Below are 20,090 nucleotides of genomic sequence, written 5' to 3' on the forward strand. Positions count from 1 at the left end.
GGCAATCACCGCCATCTCGAGGCGGCAGGCCGCTTTGTCAACCGGCCGTCCACAGCTGCCTATGGTGACTTGTCGTATTAGCGGAAGTTGAAATCTTGGAGGATTCGGACTAACATTTCGGACTTTCCATCTGTCCATTTTTGGGTTAATGAGACAGGCTCATTGACATTTCACATCGGCAACGGAACGCTGCACCTCTGCAGGCATCACGCCAACCATGGTCGCGGATAACGGGCCAAGGCGTGCCAGTGCACAGAAGCGAAGTGTAACAAATGGAGAAACCTCGTCCAAACCCTCGACACCGTCTTCTACTTTGCACAAGTTCTTTCAACGAAAGGGAGCGGATTCTTCCTCGCCAACTCCTGAGCGAACAGGTAAAAGAACGACGTTGATAAATGTCTCCTCTGGGTGAATGATCGAATGCTCACCGCTGTATTCGTATTCCTTCTCAGTTGTCGAAGGTACACTTCATGTCGCATCCGAGAGTAGTACCCAAGAAAGCGGTCTGGACCAAGACAGGGCAAGCGAGGCGAAGACTGCAAAGAAGCGCAAAGAACCCAACGAATTAAACGAAATCCCGAGGCCGTCCGGCACCGTTCGTGAAGCAGTCTCTCCAACGCAGATTGATCAGGAAACATCCACCATATTAGCAACAGAACATTCGTCACGTAAAAAGCAGAAACTCCAGCATGAACATGGGAAAGAAGGAGATACAGCACCGTTTCCGGTCGATATCAGCAAGGGGAAAGTCGTATTTTTAGAAAAGAAGATGAATTTCTCAAGGCATCCGTCGACTGTGTCCGAGCTGGCTGCCTTTTTCGAATTTAAGCAGGAACAGAGTTCAGCTGCATTGGACGAAATACCATCGCAATTCCGAGGCCTCTTGGCGAAATTAATAGAGGAAAGTCCCCTCGAGCTGCAGATGTTGGCTGAAAGCGTTAGGGAAGCGCTCTGTCCCCCTTCCTTTGATGACCAGGAGGAAGATGAAGATTTTATTCGGTCCGAGTCGATCCAAGCTGGGATCCAAGCGATCGCAGAACGGCAAAATTATGGCATACAATGGAGAGGCTCCACTTGCCCGAAATTGGCAGTCTGGCGATGGGAAGTGCAAGATCTATCCTTATTCACCAGTGAAATGGCGGATCACATTCGTCAAAGACGGGCAAAACGACGCCAGGCAGCTAGGATTTTGCACGACATTTTCGAAAAACTTTCTGTGGAAGAACAAACGAAATTGCTACCCGGCGACTGTAGTCCGCGTAATGACCAGAAGAGGGTGGAGGCAGAAGCCAGAAATGCTGCCAGATTAGCTGAAAAAGACGCGAAATTGAAGTTGAAGGAACAGAGAGCTGCTGAAAAGGCTGCGGAAAAAGCTGAGAGAGAAAGGAAAGCGGCAGAAAAAGCGGCGGAAAAGGTCGAGAAGGAACGAATAGCGGCGGAGAAAAAGGCTGAGAAGGAGAGGAAAGTCGCAGAGAAAAAGGCGGAGAAGGAGAAATTGGAGGCAGAAAAGCAGGCAGCCCGAGAAGCGGAGGAGGCAGCAAAGGCCAAACAGTTGAGTATCGCAGGGTTTTTCTCGCGCCGAAAGAAAGACGAGACGAAAGAAGAATTACCGGTGCCAGTTAAATCAGAAACGCAGACCTTCTGGGAACATTTCCCGCCGTTCCATAAAAAGGAGCGAGTCTTCCATGCTCCTTATAATAGGTTCTGGAGAGAATTGCCACCAGACATTGTTGACACCCTGTTCAAGGATGAGGAAGTCTCATTACCATGCTTTCCTCGCATCATCAATGGAACGGCTCAGCAATCTGAGGGAAAACCTACGGATGCTATGGATATAGATAAAGATGATACTCTGAGCACACTTGGAAAGGTGAAGTGGAAGTTACTGCAATTTCACGAGAACTTTCGGCCAGCGTACTGGGGAACATGGTCAAAGAAAAGCACTCGGGTTACGGGGAGAAGACCTTTTGCCAAAGACATCGACCTGCTGGAGTATGATTATGACAGCGAAGCAGAGTGGGAGGAGGAAGAACCTGGGGAAGAGCTGCGGAGTGATGATGAGGATGAGGAGGACGGGTCAGAGGTGGGCGATGCCGATGAGGACGAGGTATTTTTCGTGCAGTCTACACACACGGATAAACTCTTTATAAACGGACGTGATCTTAGGATAATTGGTTGGTTCCACATGGCTACTTGTCAGATGATGAAGGGGTGGAGAAGGATGCGGAAGATGAAGTGGAGGCCATCAAGCGTGAGTGGAGACTTTCAACATCAAATCAAACACCTTCCACATACGTAATTTGCTATTGAACACTGCTAGGCGCTCAACAAATTGTCCCAACATCCAAACGAGCAAAGGAGCGACCAAAATGGGGCGTGCTGGCAGCCTTGGTTCCCGATATAAAAGGACCTCATTTGGTTAATGCGTACGAGGTGGACGATACGACACACCCGTTGAGTCAGTATCGTGCGCAATCTCTCCTGGGTAAGGGTCCTTCATTTGATAACAAAATACGTTGATCAAGCCGTGGTAACCCGCACCCGGTCAGATATCTGCGTGAACATTGACCCGTTCGAAAGTGGTGCAATGAAAGAGGACCCACAGACTGTACTTGATAATGGTACAGTAAAAGATACGACGGTGAGGAAAACTCCCGGAAGCAAGAAGGCAGCTTTCCCAGAGGAACGCATTTCGGAATTGATTCAGGTAATGGCATTCCTTGATATACACTTTATGCTTTGCCTTTGTTGATAAGCAATCTCAACTGCAGATGATCTCCGGGCGGACCGAAGGAATATCTAAATTGGTGGATGAAATCAAGAGCAGGTATGTTACTATTGTTGCCCCACGTCAATAGTCTATTCTTGCCAGTAAATAATAGAAACTTGGATACTGTAGATGCCCCGAAGTCTCCAAAGCGCAAATTGAAGCAAAGATAAGAGAAGTGGCAGTGAGGGAAAAGCAAGGAAATGATCAGGTAGGTATAGTACTGGAATGTTTGGAAACACTTTCGGTTGCAGGTTAACTGTCATGCCACGGTTGCAGAAACCGCGCTGGCATATTCGGGATGGCACTCGTTCTGTGGTAAGATCGGCGGTGGCAGTGATTTGCATACCGGTCATGTCTGACTATTGGTTATAGGCATCCCTACCCGGGACGGCATCAAGAGTTGCACCTTCAAGTCCCGGCTCTATTCTTGGCTATCTGAGTCCCAAAGCTTCAAGACCTGAGACACCGATTGGCACCCCGTCGCGACGTGCAGCGGCTGAGAATCTTCAAGAGTCGCCATTGAAACGGCTTTTAAGCACGCCGGTCAGAAAGATCATGAAAGCTGATGATCGGGTGTCTGTCGTTATCCCCTCTCCCGACATTGTCTCTTGCAAACCGGAGGAGTTTGCCACAATCGTAACGACATTGGAAACCTCTGCCACAACTACGCCGGACACATGCGTGAACCTTCTTACAACCTCCAAAGCGATAACATATCGCGTTTATGACATGCCTGTAGAGTTGGTTTCAACACTATTGCAAGTAGCCGGCAATAGTGAGACCACTGGTTCCCTTCGAAGTAAATGCCTGCGAGTATTAGGAAATTACGTGTCTGTTCTGGAACAGCATTTGCGAAAGGATGGCAGTGTGTCACAAATGTGCGTTTTGCAAAGAATCACCGTTATTATGGCGATTGCGCCTAATACGTCCCCTTACTCAGGGAAGAGAATAGAAAACGATGGAAGTCTGTCCTGGACCAGCCAGAGATTTTTAACTGCATGGATAGAAATTTGGTGGTGTCTGAAGAGAACGGTAAGTGCCTCGGGAAGGAATTCCAAGTCGGTTTTGAGAGTACCAATAAATGCTCTGTTTTGACTATCGTATATTTGGGAAACGGTGAGCGCAGGTGCTACTTCCCTTGTGGTGAAAAACGCAGTAGGTTGATGCTTGACGTAAGTTCGTGACGTTGGGTGAGACTGACCGTTTATCTTTACCTAGTTACGGTTACTTGTGTTTCTAGTCCAGTCAACCGATCCTATGATTCGGCCACTTGTCGACGGTGCGTTTCTTCTTTCCTGACGTTCCTGTATCGTCCGCGGTTGACTCAAGCTACGTGATTAGATCTCCGTAGGCAGATTGCACAGCGATGGATGAGCCAGTTGGTCAACATGCTGGAGGATAGCCCTGTAGAAGTTGTGGGGTACTGTGTGGCACTGGTACTCAATCGACGATTTCCCTTTTACTTGTCAAAACCCGCTATTGTTAACGTCGTCGTTTTTAGATCGATTCGGCGGTCGATATATATGAGGGTTTTAACGGTTCGAAACAGTGGGAGCTGATAGAGCGACTTTTGCCATACTTCAGAAAGTTAGAGGTGTGACACAACCAGGTTGTTACAAGTGTTTTCATAATGTTAACATGTCTTTCTCAGCTATACCGAGGCCCAGATGGTGTACTCCGGGATAAGTATATGGGAGTAAAGAAATATGCTCTCAGAATACTAGTGGCATTCATGACTCGAGAGGAGTGGAAAGTAAGGCTTTACTTTGGTTGATGTCTTCAGCAAGCGGAGCTGTAAAATTCACTTGTTTTTCAGCTCGCGAATACCCCATACTCCCATAGTCAGGCGATCATCGATGCCCTAACAGATATGAAGGTCGCTAACGAGAATCAAATCTTATTCCGAGCAGTGGATGAGTGTCTGACGTTGGTTGGTGCCACGGTGAGGTGCTATGGAACGTCTTCTTTTCTTGTGAGTGGTCTAACCCCCAATTTGCATCGCACTGCTTAGGAATCGCATAGTCTTCCGATGGAAATAGATGGCGAGGAATAGGAATAGAATAGCATAACTGTGGGCTTACTTCTGTTGCGAGAAGGATGATGTACATTGTATTATAGATTTCGTTGTTTCATTTATGGATTCTGCGACCGATTCTAGGTGTTTGTAAGAGCGTTATCGTATGATCACAAACCATAACTGCGACGCCGATGTAAATGGCAGATCATTATGGGGCTGCACATAGTTTGGACAATAGACAACTGCATTTTATTTGCCAAATGGTCCATCTATTTTACCTTTGTGCAGGCTTCTAGCTTACACTAAATACTACAATAAAACATATATAGAACAATGTTCTAACTGACCTGAACACAACTACTCTGTCCGGGCATATATTTTCCTTTATTCGTTCCACCATCACCTACAGCTTCGCCTTGCCAGCGGCAGCCTCCCGCTTCATAGCCTCCTTGTCCATATCCCTCAAGACTCGTCGCAAAATCTTTCCACTAGCCGCTTTAGGAATCTCGTCCACAAAGGCAACCCCTCCCCTCAATCGCTTGTGTTGAGCAACTTTTCCTTCAATGAACTTTTGAACCTCTTGCTCGGTTGCCTTCGCTCCTGGTTTGAGAACCACATAGGCACGGGGGAGCTCCCCGGCGCTTTCATCGGGACGGGAGATGACGGCTGCGTCTGCAATGGCCGGATGGGTTAGTAGGTAACCTTCCAGTTCGGCTGGAGGGACCTGGAACCCTTTGTATTTGATAAGCTCTTTGAGCCGGTCAACAATGAAGAAGAAGCCATTCTTATCGGCATACGCAATGTCACCTGAAACAAAGGATGACATTAATACTTAAGTCTAGGAACTGCATGGTAAAAGGTGCATACCAGTGTGAAGCCATCCTTCAGCATCAATGGTGTTTCTTGTCGCTTCGTCATTGTTGTGATATCCTTTCATGATATTTGGCCCACGGACCCAAAGTTCACCAGGCTGGTTGACGGCGCAATCCTCTCCAGTGTCAGGGTCAACAAGGCGGGCTTCCACATTTGGAACAAGAACACCGATAGCGCCATCGGGAGTTTTCCCTTCAACGCCGACATGAGTGACAGGGCTCGATTCTGTCATGCCATATCCTTGAAGAACCGAGCATTTGAGACGAGCAGAAGCTGCCCTCGAGACATCACCGCTAAGAGGTGCTGCACCGGAGAGTATCATCCGCAGGGACGAAAGATCGTATTTGTCCACGATGGGATGCTTTGCCAAACCGAGAATGATTGGGGGAACTATGTGGGTGTACGTTACACGGTACTTTTGAAGTGCCTCGAGGTAGGCCACCAAGTCGAACTTTTGGAAGACGACCAATGAGATTCCGGCATAGAAGCAGGTGTGGAGGGACAAGTTTAAACCATAAATATGATAAAAGGGGAGGACACCCGTCCAGACATCATTGGGACGGTATTGATTGCTGTGCACGTAATATGCGTCGAGTTGCGCGACATTGGCCACCATGTTGTAGTGAGTAGTTTCTACACCTTTACTCCTTCCCGTCGTTCCACTCGAATAGCAGAGGTAGGCGGGTTTGTTCAACAATTCCTCCTTGGTGAACTGGATCGGGGCAAGGTACTCGCATGAGAAGATATCGTAGATGGTCTTTTTGCCTTGCACCTGTTCACGACCGAAAATAAATATCTTGTCGGCGGCAATACCAGCTTTTGCGGCGGCAGCGGTAGCAACAGGAAGCAATGGTGCACACGTAATTAGGATTTTGGCTCCCGCATCCGTCAATTGGTCTGGAAAATGCAATGTTTAGGGCATGACAGATAAAACAACGGAACGTAATATGCACTGCATTGCAATAACATACATGCCAGCTCGTCGGCAGTATAAGTAGGGTTGGCCAGTGTGACCGTACAACCAGCCTTCAAGGCTCCAAAGACGACGGTCGGGTAGTCGACCTGGTTGGGTGAAAAGACACCTACGACCTCCCACTTGTTGAGTCCCAATTTGTAACGGACACCGGCCGCAAATCGGTGTATTCTATGCACGAGCTCTCCATATGTTACACGTTGGTCGGTTGCAGCGTCGATAAGGGCGATTTGGTCCCGACGTGGCGGAAGCGTTGCAGGCAGTTTTGACTCAAAGATGAACGAGTAGGTGTCGGTAACAGGAATCGGAACATCAGGAATGCTGGATTTGAACGGAGCCATGGTGGCAGAGGAAGATGCGAGGTCTCAGATGCGGGGAATGAGGGAGGAAGAGATGCAGGCCGATCCTTTTAAACTCCAAAAACAAAGGATGGGCCGGGTACAAGGAAAAACCCGTCGTCGGCTTTGGAGCGTTCGAACAGTCTTGACCTGCTGAGTTCGAGTTAATATGACTACGCCGCTGTCATTAGTCTAAATATGGACAAATGCAATAACACCGGCGCCAGTTGTCGGTGGTAACACTGCATCAGATATCATGGCTAAATGTGGTTTCACGACGATGGAACAACATCGGCTTTTCTCGTTCCCCGATGTATTGAAAAGCTTCCAAATAATGTAGTCATCTTTGACCATCGCAGATGTGAGTACAGTAAGAAGCGTGAAATCTAAAGGACTACATCAATCCTGTAACATCCTGGTAACTACTACTAGGCAATTATGCACGCAATACGTAACGGCTCTTCTAAACCGGATAATTTGCCCACCACCACGAGAGAAATCCTACTCGCCCTTTGATTCCGAAATTCTTGGTCGGAGGATGTTTCAGATACTAGTAAAATCAGAATTAGACTGGGTAATACGCGCGTGGGAAAAATCATATTACCTGCGATCGTAGCAATATAGTAGTAGCAGCGTTTGCAAGGGGTTATGTTGTTGTTGTCGGGAGGGCGAGGTCCTCGGCACCAGAGTGGCATTCTCATGATGGACTTGAGAGTTGCTTGAGCGTTGGGCAGATGCTTGCAAGTCGAGGGATAAAGAACAAGATGGGGGGAAGAGGACGAGGGGGGGTTTATATAGAAAAACTGAGTCGATATATTGAGTCATGCATGTATGCAGGTGGCAACTGCGAATATTCCTCTCATAGATGGCCGCAAAGGATAGTAATTGCACTGCAGTTATTGGACCTGTTTTCATACTGGCCACACATATTGGACCCGTTGAGCATCTTTTGTGCATAGTTCATTTGCCGAAATCGAGGGAGGCATCTTGCATTTCATCTCATTCGATCCAATGGCCGCATCTATCTGCACGCTCCGTTGGCCGTTGAGGGTCGTTTTGGGTTCCCAAGTTGGACAGACGCAAGACGAAACTGCCTCCCTAAAACGATGCATTTAATATTTTATAAACAATTGTAATCTGGCAGTGTTCGCCAGACGGCCCAAAAATTGATATCCATTGTACAGACCCAAGCACACTTTGCTAACAACAAGCAAGAATTATACACAAGCAAACGAAACGCTATCCTAGAGACCCTGTTGAACCTTCGCTCAACATGACCATTTATACATATCTCTCAATGCCACCCTCAACGGTAGACCTGTGGATGGGCCTCATGATTAGCTGATTCGTGCTGCTGTTCTTGCTCGTACGGACTAGGGAAAGGATAACCCTGTATCCCCGGCGCCTGTGAACCAGGCATACCAAACGTGAAACCATATCCATACTCATCCACGCTAGGAGGAGTTTGCTGCTGATGATGTTGCTGATGTTGCTGCTGATGGGAAAATCCGTATGCATTTTGCCAATAGTAATTGGATGGATACGATCCGTAGGGGCCCATTGCTGATTGTGCGGGTTGATTGTGTTGCTGTTGGAGGTGATGCTGGCCGTCGGCAGTAGCATACCAGTACTGTGGCGGTGCTTGTGGCAATGGCGCCTGATGCTGCTGTAAGATATGTGGATTTGCGTCCGCAGGAGGGGCAGATGGCAGCGCAGATGCAGTCGTGTCGGTTGCAAGAGGTGCTGAGGGCAGGGCATTGCGATTGTGGGGTGAGTTTGGTACGCTTGGTACGAGATCTGGGGGTGCTGGTGGCAGCGCTTCCTCATTGGTCGGCATGCGTCCATATCCGGTGAGCGACACAGGAATATCCACGGCTGTGATCAAAGAGGATACAGTCGGTGCCCAGGACGCCTGGTCATCAACACGTTGCTTCTTGGTGGCTGAAGTTGCATCTCCCGTTTGCCCTGCATCCTTTTTGCGCTTCTTTTGACTGCCTTTACCGTCAGGTGTAATACCACTTGTCATAATCATACCATTCTGACCATTTGCTGAACGTGGTCCATCAGTAGTTGATATACCGTTATTCTTTCTAATGTCCACTTCACCAGCTTCTTGGTGTGGTTCGCTGTGTTTTTTATGCTTCTTTCTAACAGAATGTTCCGCTCCTGGCTCCTCGCTACCAGCGGACTTCCTTCGTTTCACCTTGGCAAAATTCGCGCCATCTGAGGTGGACTCATCTCCAGCTGATGACTTCTTGCGCTTCTTCTTGACTTGGTGGTCATCTGATGTTCTAACGGAACCATGTCCAAGTTTCAGCGTGATTTTCAGCGGTGCGCCGTTGGATGCTGCATCGACGCCGTTCTCCTTGTCTCGACTGAGGTGGGCTGCTTTGTTCTGACACATGGGACAAGTGTATGTCTCCATCTTCTCGGCATCGGCTGCTGTCAGGCCAACGCATTTGAAATGATACCATCCTCCGCAACCATCACATCCAATCATGTCCCCATCATCTTCTCGATGCGGCTCCCGACAGACACAAAACACCTCATCTTCTCTCTTCATCGCCAAGTTCGTGTCCACTGGGACAGATGGTGGAGGTGGGGGAGGACATATCTCTTTGATGCGCTCCCGAAGTTTCGCCGTCTCTTCTTCAGTGGACACATACATCCCTTCAGCACAACGCAACAGATTTTTAGCGTCTGTTTCAGACGCAGGGGCGGCCAAAACGCTCCGAACACGATCCTGCCAGGCGTTCATGGCTTGGATAACAGATCGAAGATGAGGTACCTCCTCAAATTCGTAGCGTTCCATTTCCTCTGCTTCTTTGAGCAATGCTTTTATTTGATCGATGGTAGGTCGTTTGGCTGTGCGATTGGGTTCTGTCCATACGTCGCAGACGGGACACATGTAGTGTGTTTGTCGCTTCGCTTGCTTTTTAGAAATTTTGACACAAGCGCTATGGTACCATACATGACAGGTTTCGCATTCGATCTAGGAGTCGTTGTGCCAAAAAAGTTTAAAACCACGGATACCGCTCACTACGTACTGGCGCAACTAGCTTACCATCAGGCCCTCGTCGATCTTTGTCCTGCAGATGCAGAATAGCTTTGCGTCCGCTTCAGAGCTGGTGCAAGTAATCACATTCGCTTCCACCTCCTTTGTGATATCCAAAAAGCTCCTCGCCGACCCTGTTCGCAGTACTTTTCGCCCCTTATTCAGCCAATCCTGCGCTTTTTTTGCATCTTCTTTAATAAGTGTTAATTCTTCCAAACGCACTGGAACATTGTCAATGTCAAAAAGCAGGCTCCATAACACCGAGACAGGCCACTTCTTCTTGTCAGACATGTTCGTGCTCTCGTCCTGCGATCCATCTTCCTTCAGTCCCAAAACGTCCCGAGCTTTAGCTCGCCAATCCTCACACTTTGCCACCAAATCCGTGAGCTTCTTCCACATGTCGGCAATGACGGGCACATCGTTCCCCTTTTTCAAAACATCCTTCATATCTTCCAAAGTCATGCTCCGTTGCTTCAACAATGCAGCAGCAAGTACCCGCCACTCATCACCTTGATGCTTGAAAGTCTTCAGACGACTCATGAGAGGATGGTCAGTTTTGACGCCAAACATTCGACCTTCATCAATCAATGAAACGACTGTATCATGATCAATGTCGGAGCCCTCGCGGCTGAGAGCAGCATCCGCACGCGTGCCCCACTCGAGCTCGGATAATTTATCTTCTAACAAATCCAGCTCTTCGATTTGCACATCGATAGTCGCTGCCCACTCTTGTGTATCACGGACCATCTGGGCAGTGACATTTGCATCAGCCAAGACTTGGCGTGCCTTTTCGCGGAATTCGTACACATCGTGCGCGAGAGCTTGCAAAAGTTTGATTTCCGGACAATCGAAAGTGAAAGATTCCGCATCACGCAGTAACTGCTCAATATTTGCCAAAGTTCGCTCTGAGGCAGGCTGAGCATGTCCTTTACTGTCAGTCGACTGTTCACTAGATTCCAAGTCCATGGTATCAACAATGGACCGTCTACCGGCGTTTGATCGCTTTCGCTTATGCAGAATCCGGTTCGCACGTTCTACCCATTCGTTTGCGCGGCGTACAAAGCTTTTGAGAAGCGTGGCTTCTTCAATGACAAACGGGATTTTCTCGGATGCGGCCGAAAGTCGCTGCAGCTCTTTAAGTGGCGGACGGCGATGCTGTGCCAGCAATTTCTCGTATTTCTCTTTCCATTCATTGGGTCGATTGGCCACCGCATTGACGTGCTCCAAAAATCCGATCAATTGCTCATCCGAAAACCGAAGGGCCAGCGTCAAATTGGGGTTCTCGCATTTGCAAACCTAGCGAGCAACGATGAGCAAATTCAGAAACAATTACAGATCAATACGGACTCAACAACTACTAACGTCTTTCTCGTGCGCTATGCACACAATTCTCTTGGGCGAGCATGCACATCGTATGCCACTAACATAGCAATACTGATGACATACTGCACATTGATCCTCTTCTTCGTGGGCAATCTCCAAGTTTTCCACCACCTCATGAATGCCAGGATGTCGCTCACGGATCTGCTTTCGAGCCTCGAGTTCATGGTCTCGTAGATGCTCCAATTCGGGCTTCAACCTGAGAGGGAATATTGTTCAGTTGCGCAAACCCAAATAAATATCTCACGGACGTACCAAACTGCAGCGCGAACATCAATGTCCCGTTTCGAAGTTGCAATGACTAGTTCGTCGTGAGAGAATACCGGCTGCTTGCGATACTCATGATACCGCTCGACACAGTCCAGACCAAACGGTAGCCAATTGGGTAACGCAAAGTTCACAGCCTCCGCAAAATTAAACTGTGGGAGGAGATTTGAGTGTTAAATTCTTCAGGATGACCCAGGGAACATGGAGCAGCGACTTACCCCTTGATTAAATCCCGCATGATATGCTCTAGGAAATGTCACCACAAATTCTCCTGGTCTCTGATCAAGCGCAACCACGTCAACCCCTTTTTCAACCAACACGCCTGGTGATAGCATCGTCGTCAAATGGAACAGCAAATCTGGATTTGACTCGAACAACTCCGGCACTTTTTTTCTCATAGCATCTTCAAACTTGTCCGCATCCGAAGCGGGTATGCCGTACCATGTTTTAGTCTCCCCCCAATGGTGATAATTGATAGAGTACGTGTAATGGTCTTCTGTGTGCCAGCAAAATGTTGAGAAACACATCCCGACGTAAAGCCACGGGATCATCATTCCTGAGATGTCATTACGAATGTTGCAAAAGAGAGATTCTGGGAGAACCGGGATGTTGTTGAGATTCCAGCCACAAGTTGAATAAGGATTATTGGGCTGTTTCTCAGGAACAGGAAACCCGCTACGACAAAAGTCAGTACGAAGCCAAAATTAGAAGGACCAACCATGACAGAAGACAAACCTTCCATGCTGCGTTGAATGCAAGTCAGCGCCATATTCAACCTCGACATCATCATACGGACTCTCCACCAGTCGCCAAAATTCCCGTTCACATTCATCTTCCGTTACGATGAGTTTCTCGTCCATTTTCTTTCCCAACCTCTCTCGAAAATGCCTCTCTTTGAAGCTGTTTGCGACCTTTTGGAAATGGTACAAGGACCTCACTTCGCCTTCCTCGAATCCATAATCATTGCCGGATACCCGGAGACAGTCTGGGCAAAACCAATCGGTATTTGGAATGGCGCTCATAGGAGGATCAAAGCAATAGAGGTGGTATCCCCTATTGCATCCATCGCACAAGAGCATTTTCTCATCGTTTTCCCCACCTCCACATATTTCGCAGAGCTGAAGACACCAGCAATTCAGTATTGGAAAGAAATCCGGGAGAATTCATTATTACTCACCTCGAGGCCGGGTTTCGGGAGATACCCATCAGGTAAGATCGCCTTTTTCGCGGAAGGAGATGAATCAGCGGTTGGAATTTCTGGTACCACTAAACATTAAGAATCAGTTTTGTAGTTCAATGTTCCCTGTATCCTAAATTCAATCAAGCGTACCTTCCGCTGATTTTCTCTTCTTCGCCCGTTGAGCTCGCTTGCTCCTCGTGCCGGAAGTGGGGGCATCATCCACTCCTCCTGTATCATCTCCCAAGGGTGACCCAGGTCGGGTAACCGCTGGAGACCCATGCTTAGCAATGAAATCCTCGTAGGGTAGAACCCATTTTATATACGCAGATTTGACACTGTGAGAGAGCGATGTACAAGTCTTTCCGCCCAATCCGATGGCACGTCCGACTTGCGCCCACTGCTTATTTTGTGTCACCTGCGATGTACGTGCGTATGTCAGTCAGTCACTGAGACTATTTATCATCAGGACGTTGCTGCGGATCTGCGTTGGCACTTACCGCATGGAAGCCCCCTCGCTTAGCGACTTCCTTCTTGAGCTCAAAAAGGTTCATAGGCTTCTTATCGAGCATTGGAATCCGCTGAAATTGCGTTCCTTGCTGATGGTGGAATTTTTGTAGTTGGTCTAGGTAGTTGAGGATGGCACGAGAGCTCCCCTCCATGGAGTTAAGGCGCATGATACGAGGCCGAAACCAAAAGGTCTAAGAGGAGAAATTGTTATAGTTATTATCTTAGTGACAAGTCTTTCTGAGGATTGGAGCGTTCCTTCAACATTTGATACGCAGTCCATTGCCACAATGTCGACAGACAATAGCAGAGCAGGGTAATGCCTTCCCTAACTTTCAGAAAGTTATCGCTATACAATTGCCTTGGAATTGTAATTGCTATACGGCAGAAAAAGTGACAGAACCTTGCAAAAATGCCATTTGGGATTTTTTTCCGGCAGCCCGCCATTCTGTTGTCCAACCACTCACCTGTGTGTCCAAAGCAAAGTCTGGCTTCCATCCCTCTGGTGGAATAATCTTGCATATGCCACTTTGTTCCGCTTCGACCCGAATCTTTTCAATGTACCGAAGTGGGTCCGCGAACTCGTCTAGGGTGGGACGAAACGTCGGTGCCGTGCGTAGGCCAAATAGCCGGTTTCCTCGAATGCCCAAGTCAGGACTAGGTGGAGCAAAGGGTGGGGATACTGTTGAGAGGTCCAAGGGCGGTGCTTTGGGAACGTTTGCAGACCGGTGGGGCCCGACTTTGGCTGCCGTTTTCATCATTTTGAGGATTTGATGTCTGATGAATTAGGGATATACCGTACGACCCAAAGGCCGGGACAAAAGCAGGAACCAAACACCGATAATGAGATTGCTGCTGTGATTCTCGCCAAGGACAATGGATAATGGCAAGTAATTTCTGTGACTGCAAAGAACGAGATTGTGGACGAAATGAGGAGGAGGGGAAATGGTTGATGCCCAAAGTCTGGATTTCAAGTTAGTAACGTGACAGCGCAGGAAACGCGTCGAAATCGCCTCGTCTTTAAGGAAGAAAACCCAACGAAAGCTTAAAAAAAGCAGGACGGGATTTCAACTTTTTGGAACCGTCGCAGCTGCAAAGGAACCTTTTATTGTCACGGCAGTGGAAGGCAGAGGCCGTTCGGAGCAGCAAATTGGGAATGTGGGCTGTATTTGCAAGCATTTAACGGGCAATGCATGTTGAATCAGGATGATGTGCCCTGACGACGCCCCCAATCCCTCCAGCCGAAAACCATCCCAACGGGTGTCTTTTTATGTCAAAGGAGGGGACGACGGGAGTGCTTAAACCAGTGGTCAACATGAGCCTCATGGTGTGCATAGCAAGTTACTTGTCGATCACTGGTTGCGTCGATGATTTTCAGGCCATCATCATCGATTGTCAGAGCGCTCGCATATGATAGACATTTTATTTACTCAAAACATGCGGTAACCATCCTATGCATGACAAATCGTATCGCGAACCATGACCGCTACCGGTACATATGGTATGCATGAAGATATACTCTATCCATTGCTATACAAGCTAAAAGCACAGCTCCCAACAAGATATCTTGAAGCTTTCAGATCCCAAAGCCAAAAGCCGCGAAACTCCAACGCCTTTGGCTGGAACCGGCTGCATGACGCATAAACACGTGTTTCCGATACCTGGCGCTGGCTACAGTTTGCTCAAAGTGGAGTACCAACATCTGGTCGTTGGCTGTCTTTGGGCCTGTGTACGATCCCCACACCATCCGCACGACGAGTAGAACTTGTGTATAAAATAGTATGTGGTGGAATGATAAATTTCTCATGTTCCTAATTGCGATGCGAGATCGCTGACATTTGCCGCATCGTTTTACAAGCCTTATACTTGGCGGCGCAGTTGGATGACCTGCGATCCACCAGTTTTACTGTAGCTTGCACTCAAACATACTTGTAGGTAGAGGACACATGCTAGCACATCAGTTATTAATAACTTATTTTACAAGCACTAACTGACTTTGACCAGCAATCGCCGTCGGTCATTTTCTTGACATCTCTTTCCACTGAACATTAATCGCAGTTTTCAACTGTCATGGTGAGCAGCCGCATATGTCATTTGGGTATTGCCCTGTAGGCTGTCTATCTGACTGATATGATTATGTATTAGGATCGACAAGAGCCAGCCGGCCAGGATCCTCAGGACCTATTGGACGTCCAACCCATGAAGATAGAGTTAGACGAACCACCGACAGACCCTATGGATACGGAAGTTCATGCAGTGGCAGAGCCACAAAGTAAGCATGCCCCTGTTAGTGAAAACTGTCTCATATAAATCTAATTCGAAAAACTTTATGAAAAGAACCCAAGACTGATATTGATAGTATCTTACCGTTGTATGACGACATGCAGGAGGAAGGCAATTATGTGTTCAAATGGAAAGTGAGCAATTACAACGTTTTACGAACAAAGGAGAAGGAGTACAGTCCGGAATTCGAAGTTGCTGGTTCAAAATGGTATGTGATTGGATTGAGGAGTCTGAAATCTCAAATCAAAACTTACTTTTTGCCAACTTGTATTGACTCTTTGCGTTTAGGCGAGTTTTACTGTTTCCGCGAGGGAATAGACAGACGGATGCAATTTCAGTCTATGTGGATTCCGTAGACGCTCATGAACAAGCACCCGATTCCGACTGGCATCGTTGTGCTATGTTTGCTATTGGCGTTATGAACCCGCGGGATGAATCCCTTCTCGTTCAGCAAGGTAGACCGTTGTAAGGGAGATTGAACCAGCGTTCCATTGTTCTGACACATTAGTCTCTTAGCGGCCCAGCACAGATTCAACCCGGAAGCTACCGACTGGGGCTTTAATCAGTTGACTAAATTAACCTGGATGTACCGAGGCCATGAGTCAATAGGAGGACCAATCATTGAAAAGGAGGAGTTTATCGTCATTGTATGGATCAGAGTAATAAAAGATGAAACGGGTGTACTATGGCATAAGTTTGAAAAGTAAGTGTGTTAGATTTATCTTTACCGCGACATAACTAACAGCGGCATACGACAGATGGGACTCCAGAAAAGAAACGGGGTTCGTCGGGTTGAAGAACCAGGGCGCTACGTGTTATATGAATTCGCTTCTCCAGTCACTCTACTTCACTTCATATTTCAGAAGGGTATGCTGAAGCCATGCTGAAGTTTGCTAAACCGGCAAATCATTCATTATCTGTCAATCCAGGCAACCTTTGAAATACCGACGGAAAATGATGAGCCTTCAAAGTCAATTCCGCTTGCCTTGCAACGTGTTTTCTATAATTTGCAGGTCTCGCCTGAGGCTGTTGGTAGGTTTGCGTCGCGAACGACAAATTGGGTTTCGACGGCCACTGATGGCTTATCATTACTTCGTCAGGTACCACTGAACTGACAAAGTCGTTCGGGTGGGATACATTGGATTCCTTTATGCAGCATGATGTGCAAGAGTTCAACAGAGTGTTGCAGGACACTCTAGAAAGCAAAATGAAGGTTAGCAGGATTGGAAGACTTGATATATGTGCTTGTTGACCAGTATGACTTACGTGAGGGGCCACTGACAGGGAACGAAGGCGGAAGGTGCTATTTCACGGCTCTTTGTGGGGAAGATGAAGAGTTATATAAAGTGCATTAATGTGCCATACGAATCTTCGCGGGTTGAAGATTTCTATGGTAAAATGCGCGTAGTAAACACTAGTGAGTATTAGACAATTTGGCTGACAGTACAAACCTTTTCGACAGACATCCAATTGAACGTCAAGGGCTGCAAGAATTTGAAGGAATCGTTTGACGAATACGTCGCTGTTGAAACTTTGAATGGGGATAACAAGTACCAAGCGGAAGGGTACGGACTGCAAGACGCAAAGAAGGGTGTGATTTTCAACGCATTCCCCCCAGTGCTGCATCTACAACTGAAACGGTTTGAATACGACATTGAACGTGACGCGATGGTGAAAATCAATGACCGGCATGAGTACCCTGTGGAAATCAATCTCGACGCGTATCTTGATGAACATGCGGTCCGGACGGTGTCACAAAAGTATCACTTGCACGGGGTACTAGTGCACAGTGGAGATTTGCACGGCGGGCATTATTGTGCCTTTATTCGTCCGGGACCGGAAGACAAATGGTTCAAGTTTGATGATGACCGCGTCATACCCGCTCGTCACAAGGAAGTCTTTGAGGACAACTTTGGAGGGGAGTACCCAATGGCACGCCCAGGTGTCAAAGTATATAAACGCTATACAAACGCGTACATGTTAGTGTATGTTCGCGATAGCGACCGAGACCAGGTTCTTGCCCCTATTACCAACGATGACATTCCGGAGCATCTCCGTGTCCGCTTGGACCAGGAGAGGGCAGCTCATGAGAAGCAAATGCGTGAGCGTGATGAGGCCTACAAGTACATACAAGTGAAGGTATTGACGGACGATCAGATTGCGCACCATGGAGGATTTGATCTATGGAATTTCAATGATCCTGGGGCACAAATTTCTACGTTCAAAGTTGTAAAACAGGACACCTTTAACGATTTCAAGGAAATGGTCGGCCGCCACTTCAAACTTAGCCCTCAGCGGTTCCGGTTGTGGACAATGGTTGGTAGACAGAATAGAACTGTAAGACCAGATGCGCCGATCCCCGAGAACGACGGAGACCTGTCCATGGAAAAGATACAGAACAAATATGCCAAAACGTCGAATGAGCTTCGCCTTTACGTCGAGCAAATGGACGATCCTTTTGCCGCCAAGATCAGCAACGGTATCTCGCAAAAGCCAACCCCATTGCCTATCAGAGACGACCGGCTACCTGGCACTGTAAACGACATTGTGCTTTTCCTAAAGTACTATGACCCATTCACTAGCAGATTGACTTATGCAGGTCGGCTCGTGGTGGAGAACAGGCAACATAAAATTGGAGATATTATACCAAAACTGCTTGAGCGTGCCAAGTTGCCTCCAGGAACCCCGCTACGACTTTACGAAGAAGTCAAGCCAGAGATGATCGACCTGTTGAAACCAAAATCTACCTTCCACCAAGCTGAGCTGGGTGACGGTGACATCATTTGTTTTCAGAGGGATCTGTCGTTGCAAGAAGAAGAACAGCTGCCAAGTCCAGCCTTGTGCGATGTGACTGGATACTTTGACGCACTTCGCAACCGGGTAACAATCACATTCAAGGAAAAGGGCAAGGAGCGCGAGGATGCGGGAGTAACGATCGTTTTGAGTAAAAAGATGAACTACAGCACCGTCGCGCAGGCACTAGCGAAGGAGATTGGCGCAGAACCAGAGAAAATTCGCTTGTTGTCGTTTACGCACAGCGGAGTGGCACCGCGGAGTGGGACACCAATCAAGTTCAGTCAATCATGGACGCTTGAATTGGCTTTTGGTCCCATGTTCCAGCCGCGGGATATTGTTCCCAACGAGGAGATAAATGGCATTCTACTGTACGACTTGTTGGATATCCCCGTGGCAGAGCTTGAGACGAAACGGTATTTGAAGGTGACGTTTGCTGATACCCAAAATAAAGAACATGTAAGTGTCATAGCAGTACGCACCCTCCATGATCGAGGTGACGATATCTAACCTACACTGTGTTAGGGGCCATTTGATATTTTACTATCGAAAACTGCCAAGGTGTCTGATGTTTTGGCTGATATCACAGACAAACTCCAATCCGATGCGATAAAAACTGAACGCAAGGGATCTGGAAAGCTGCGCATGTTTGAGTGTAGCAATTCTTCCCGCATTGTTCGAGTGTTGCAACCGGAGGATGCTGTGAGCATCATAAAAGAGGGGGCGGATATATATGTAGAGGTAGGATCTTGATGTGTCTGTCTTGTCTAGCCAAAGCATTTTTTTTAACTTTTGTGCTGTCGCAGGAAATCCCAGTGGACGAGGAGAACCTAGCGCCTGGAGACAAAGTTATCCAGACTTGCCACTACAACAAGGATCCCTCTCGAGGCCACGGCATACCATTCACATTCGTCGTGCGCAATGGAGAACCGTTTACAGTAACAAAAAAGCGGCTGCAAGAGCGAATGGGCATGAATGAGAAAGATTTTGCAAAAGTCAAGTTTGCAGTTATCCCTGCTGATCAGCGGTATTCCACTGCGAAGCCACGGCCAATTGAAGATGGTAAACACGAACGCATGCCTTGCAAATTGCGTCATTCGCTCGAACGAAGCTGATCGTTTTTCCTTTATGATACAGATGAGGTGCTAGCGGCCCTTCCATGGGATGGAGCTGTACTTGGCTGCGACCATATCGACAAAACTGGTCGCAACGGACGCTTGGGAAGTTTTGAAAAGGCTATCAAAATTTTCGTAAGTTGTACCGTCTGTCATTTATTCCCTTGCAAAACAGTACTCTAAAATGACGGATATTTCAGGGATAACAGATTTGATCTTGCGTGCTGCGCACGGATTTAATCTTGGGGCTTTGGTATGGGATGTATGATTTGGAGATTTCTTTCTGTGTCGTGAATTCACTGGCCGTTTTGGTATGATGGTTCAATTTCTGCCGGTTGGGACGGCGGGTACAAGGGTATGGGCCGGGAGTATGAACGGACTGGATAAATTGCTGGTTTCCACGTTTTATAAAGATGTATTATGACACTAAAATGCAGATGAATGGCATTGGAGTTAAAATCTGGTCTCGATGGTTTTTGGATCCAGTATTTGTTGCAACCGAGATCTGGTTGATTCTCTTCAAGGCTTGTTGAAGAATGCTC

At 47.7% G+C, this 20,090-nt stretch overlaps 4 protein-coding genes across 4 annotated transcripts; 2 read left to right on the forward strand and 2 right to left on the reverse strand.

The window, feature by feature from the left end:
• Positions 1-209: 209 nt before the first annotated feature.
• Positions 210-5,020, forward strand: SPPG_07105 (uncharacterized protein). Its single transcript, XM_016755284.1, has 17 exons — positions 210-374; positions 453-2,107; positions 2,167-2,251; positions 2,321-2,485; positions 2,550-2,707; positions 2,772-2,827; positions 2,900-2,978; positions 3,047-3,085; positions 3,143-3,648; positions 3,711-3,802; positions 3,897-3,925; positions 3,989-4,049; positions 4,112-4,206; positions 4,272-4,364; positions 4,422-4,523; positions 4,587-4,712; positions 4,782-5,020. The coding sequence occupies exons 1-17, from the start codon at positions 218-220 to the stop codon at positions 4,821-4,823; spliced, it is 3,540 nt and encodes a 1,179-aa protein (XP_016605676.1). The 5' UTR covers positions 210-217; the 3' UTR covers positions 4,824-5,020.
• Positions 5,011-7,088, reverse strand: SPPG_07106 (uncharacterized protein). Its single transcript, XM_016755285.1, has 3 exons — positions 6,632-7,088; positions 5,655-6,557; positions 5,011-5,594 (listed from the first exon to the last, which is right to left on the reverse strand). The coding sequence occupies exons 1-3, from the start codon at positions 6,972-6,974 to the stop codon at positions 5,191-5,193; spliced, it is 1,650 nt and encodes a 549-aa protein (XP_016605677.1). The 5' UTR covers positions 6,975-7,088; the 3' UTR covers positions 5,011-5,190.
• A 974-nt stretch (positions 7,089-8,062) lies between these two features.
• On the reverse strand, positions 8,063-14,561 carry SPPG_07107 (uncharacterized protein). The gene is made up of 10 exons (XM_016755286.1): positions 13,825-14,561; positions 13,351-13,551; positions 13,004-13,268; positions 12,851-12,939; positions 12,409-12,791; positions 11,892-12,348; positions 11,662-11,825; positions 11,389-11,605; positions 10,036-11,322; positions 8,063-9,963 (listed from the first exon to the last, which is right to left on the reverse strand). Exons 1-10 carry the CDS (start codon positions 14,116-14,118, stop codon positions 8,278-8,280), a joined length of 5,043 nt encoding a protein of 1,680 aa, XP_016605678.1. The 5' UTR covers positions 14,119-14,561; the 3' UTR covers positions 8,063-8,277.
• An 84-nt stretch (positions 14,562-14,645) lies between these two features.
• Positions 14,646-20,018, forward strand: SPPG_07108 (uncharacterized protein). Its single transcript, XM_016755287.1, has 17 exons — positions 14,646-14,858; positions 14,920-15,136; positions 15,216-15,288; positions 15,362-15,430; positions 15,503-15,629; positions 15,695-15,848; positions 15,929-16,095; positions 16,157-16,343; positions 16,399-16,507; positions 16,570-16,672; positions 16,741-16,853; positions 16,925-17,033; positions 17,103-18,892; positions 18,959-19,174; positions 19,240-19,495; positions 19,571-19,683; positions 19,749-20,018. Exons 4-17 carry the CDS (start codon positions 15,428-15,430, stop codon positions 19,752-19,754), a joined length of 3,453 nt encoding a protein of 1,150 aa, XP_016605679.1. The 5' UTR covers positions 14,646-14,858; positions 14,920-15,136; positions 15,216-15,288; positions 15,362-15,427; the 3' UTR covers positions 19,755-20,018.
• The last annotated feature ends 72 nt before the right edge of the window (positions 20,019-20,090 follow it).

Source organism: Spizellomyces punctatus (genome assembly GCF_000182565.1).
Source record: "Spizellomyces punctatus DAOM BR117 chromosome Unknown supercont1.14, whole genome shotgun sequence".
Classification (NCBI taxonomy): Eukaryota; Fungi; Chytridiomycota; class Chytridiomycetes; order Spizellomycetales; family Spizellomycetaceae; genus Spizellomyces; species Spizellomyces punctatus.

Excerpts from the sequence above, each read along its gene's own strand:
- SPPG_07105 (XM_016755284.1), top strand. The coding sequence starts at position 218 with ATGGTCGCGGATAACGGGCCAAGGCGTGCCAGTGCACAGAAGCGAAGT. Across the intron at positions 375-452 it reads GCCAACTCCTGAGCGAACAG|TTGTCGAAGGTACACTTCAT; the intron begins GTAAAAGAACGA and ends ATTCCTTCTCAG. Across the intron at positions 2,252-2,320 it reads TGAAGTGGAGGCCATCAAGC|GCGCTCAACAAATTGTCCCA; the intron begins GTGAGTGGAGAC and ends GAACACTGCTAG.
- SPPG_07106 (XM_016755285.1), bottom strand. The coding sequence starts at position 6,974 with ATGGCTCCGTTCAAATCCAGCATTCCTGATGTTCCGATTCCTGTTACC. Across the intron at positions 6,558-6,631 it reads TACTGCCGACGAGCTGGCAT|ACCAATTGACGGATGCGGGA; the intron begins GTATGTTATTGC and ends TGCATTTTCCAG. Across the intron at positions 5,595-5,654 it reads TGAAGGATGGCTTCACACTG|GTGACATTGCGTATGCCGAT; the intron begins GTATGCACCTTT and ends CCTTTGTTTCAG.
- SPPG_07107 (XM_016755286.1), bottom strand. The coding sequence starts at position 14,118 with ATGATGAAAACGGCAGCCAAAGTCGGGCCCCACCGGTCTGCAAACGTT. Across the intron at positions 12,940-13,003 it reads GAAGAGAAAATCAGCGGAAG|TGGTACCAGAAATTCCAACC; the intron begins GTACGCTTGATT and ends CTTAATGTTTAG. Across the intron at positions 12,792-12,850 it reads TCCCGAAACCCGGCCTCGAG|CTCTGCGAAATATGTGGAGG; the intron begins GTGAGTAATAAT and ends TGGTGTCTTCAG.
- SPPG_07108 (XM_016755287.1), top strand. Across the intron at positions 17,034-17,102 it reads GCGGGTTGAAGATTTCTATG|ACATCCAATTGAACGTCAAG; the intron begins GTAAAATGCGCG and ends CCTTTTCGACAG. Across the intron at positions 18,893-18,958 it reads ATACCCAAAATAAAGAACAT|GGGCCATTTGATATTTTACT; the intron begins GTAAGTGTCATA and ends ACACTGTGTTAG.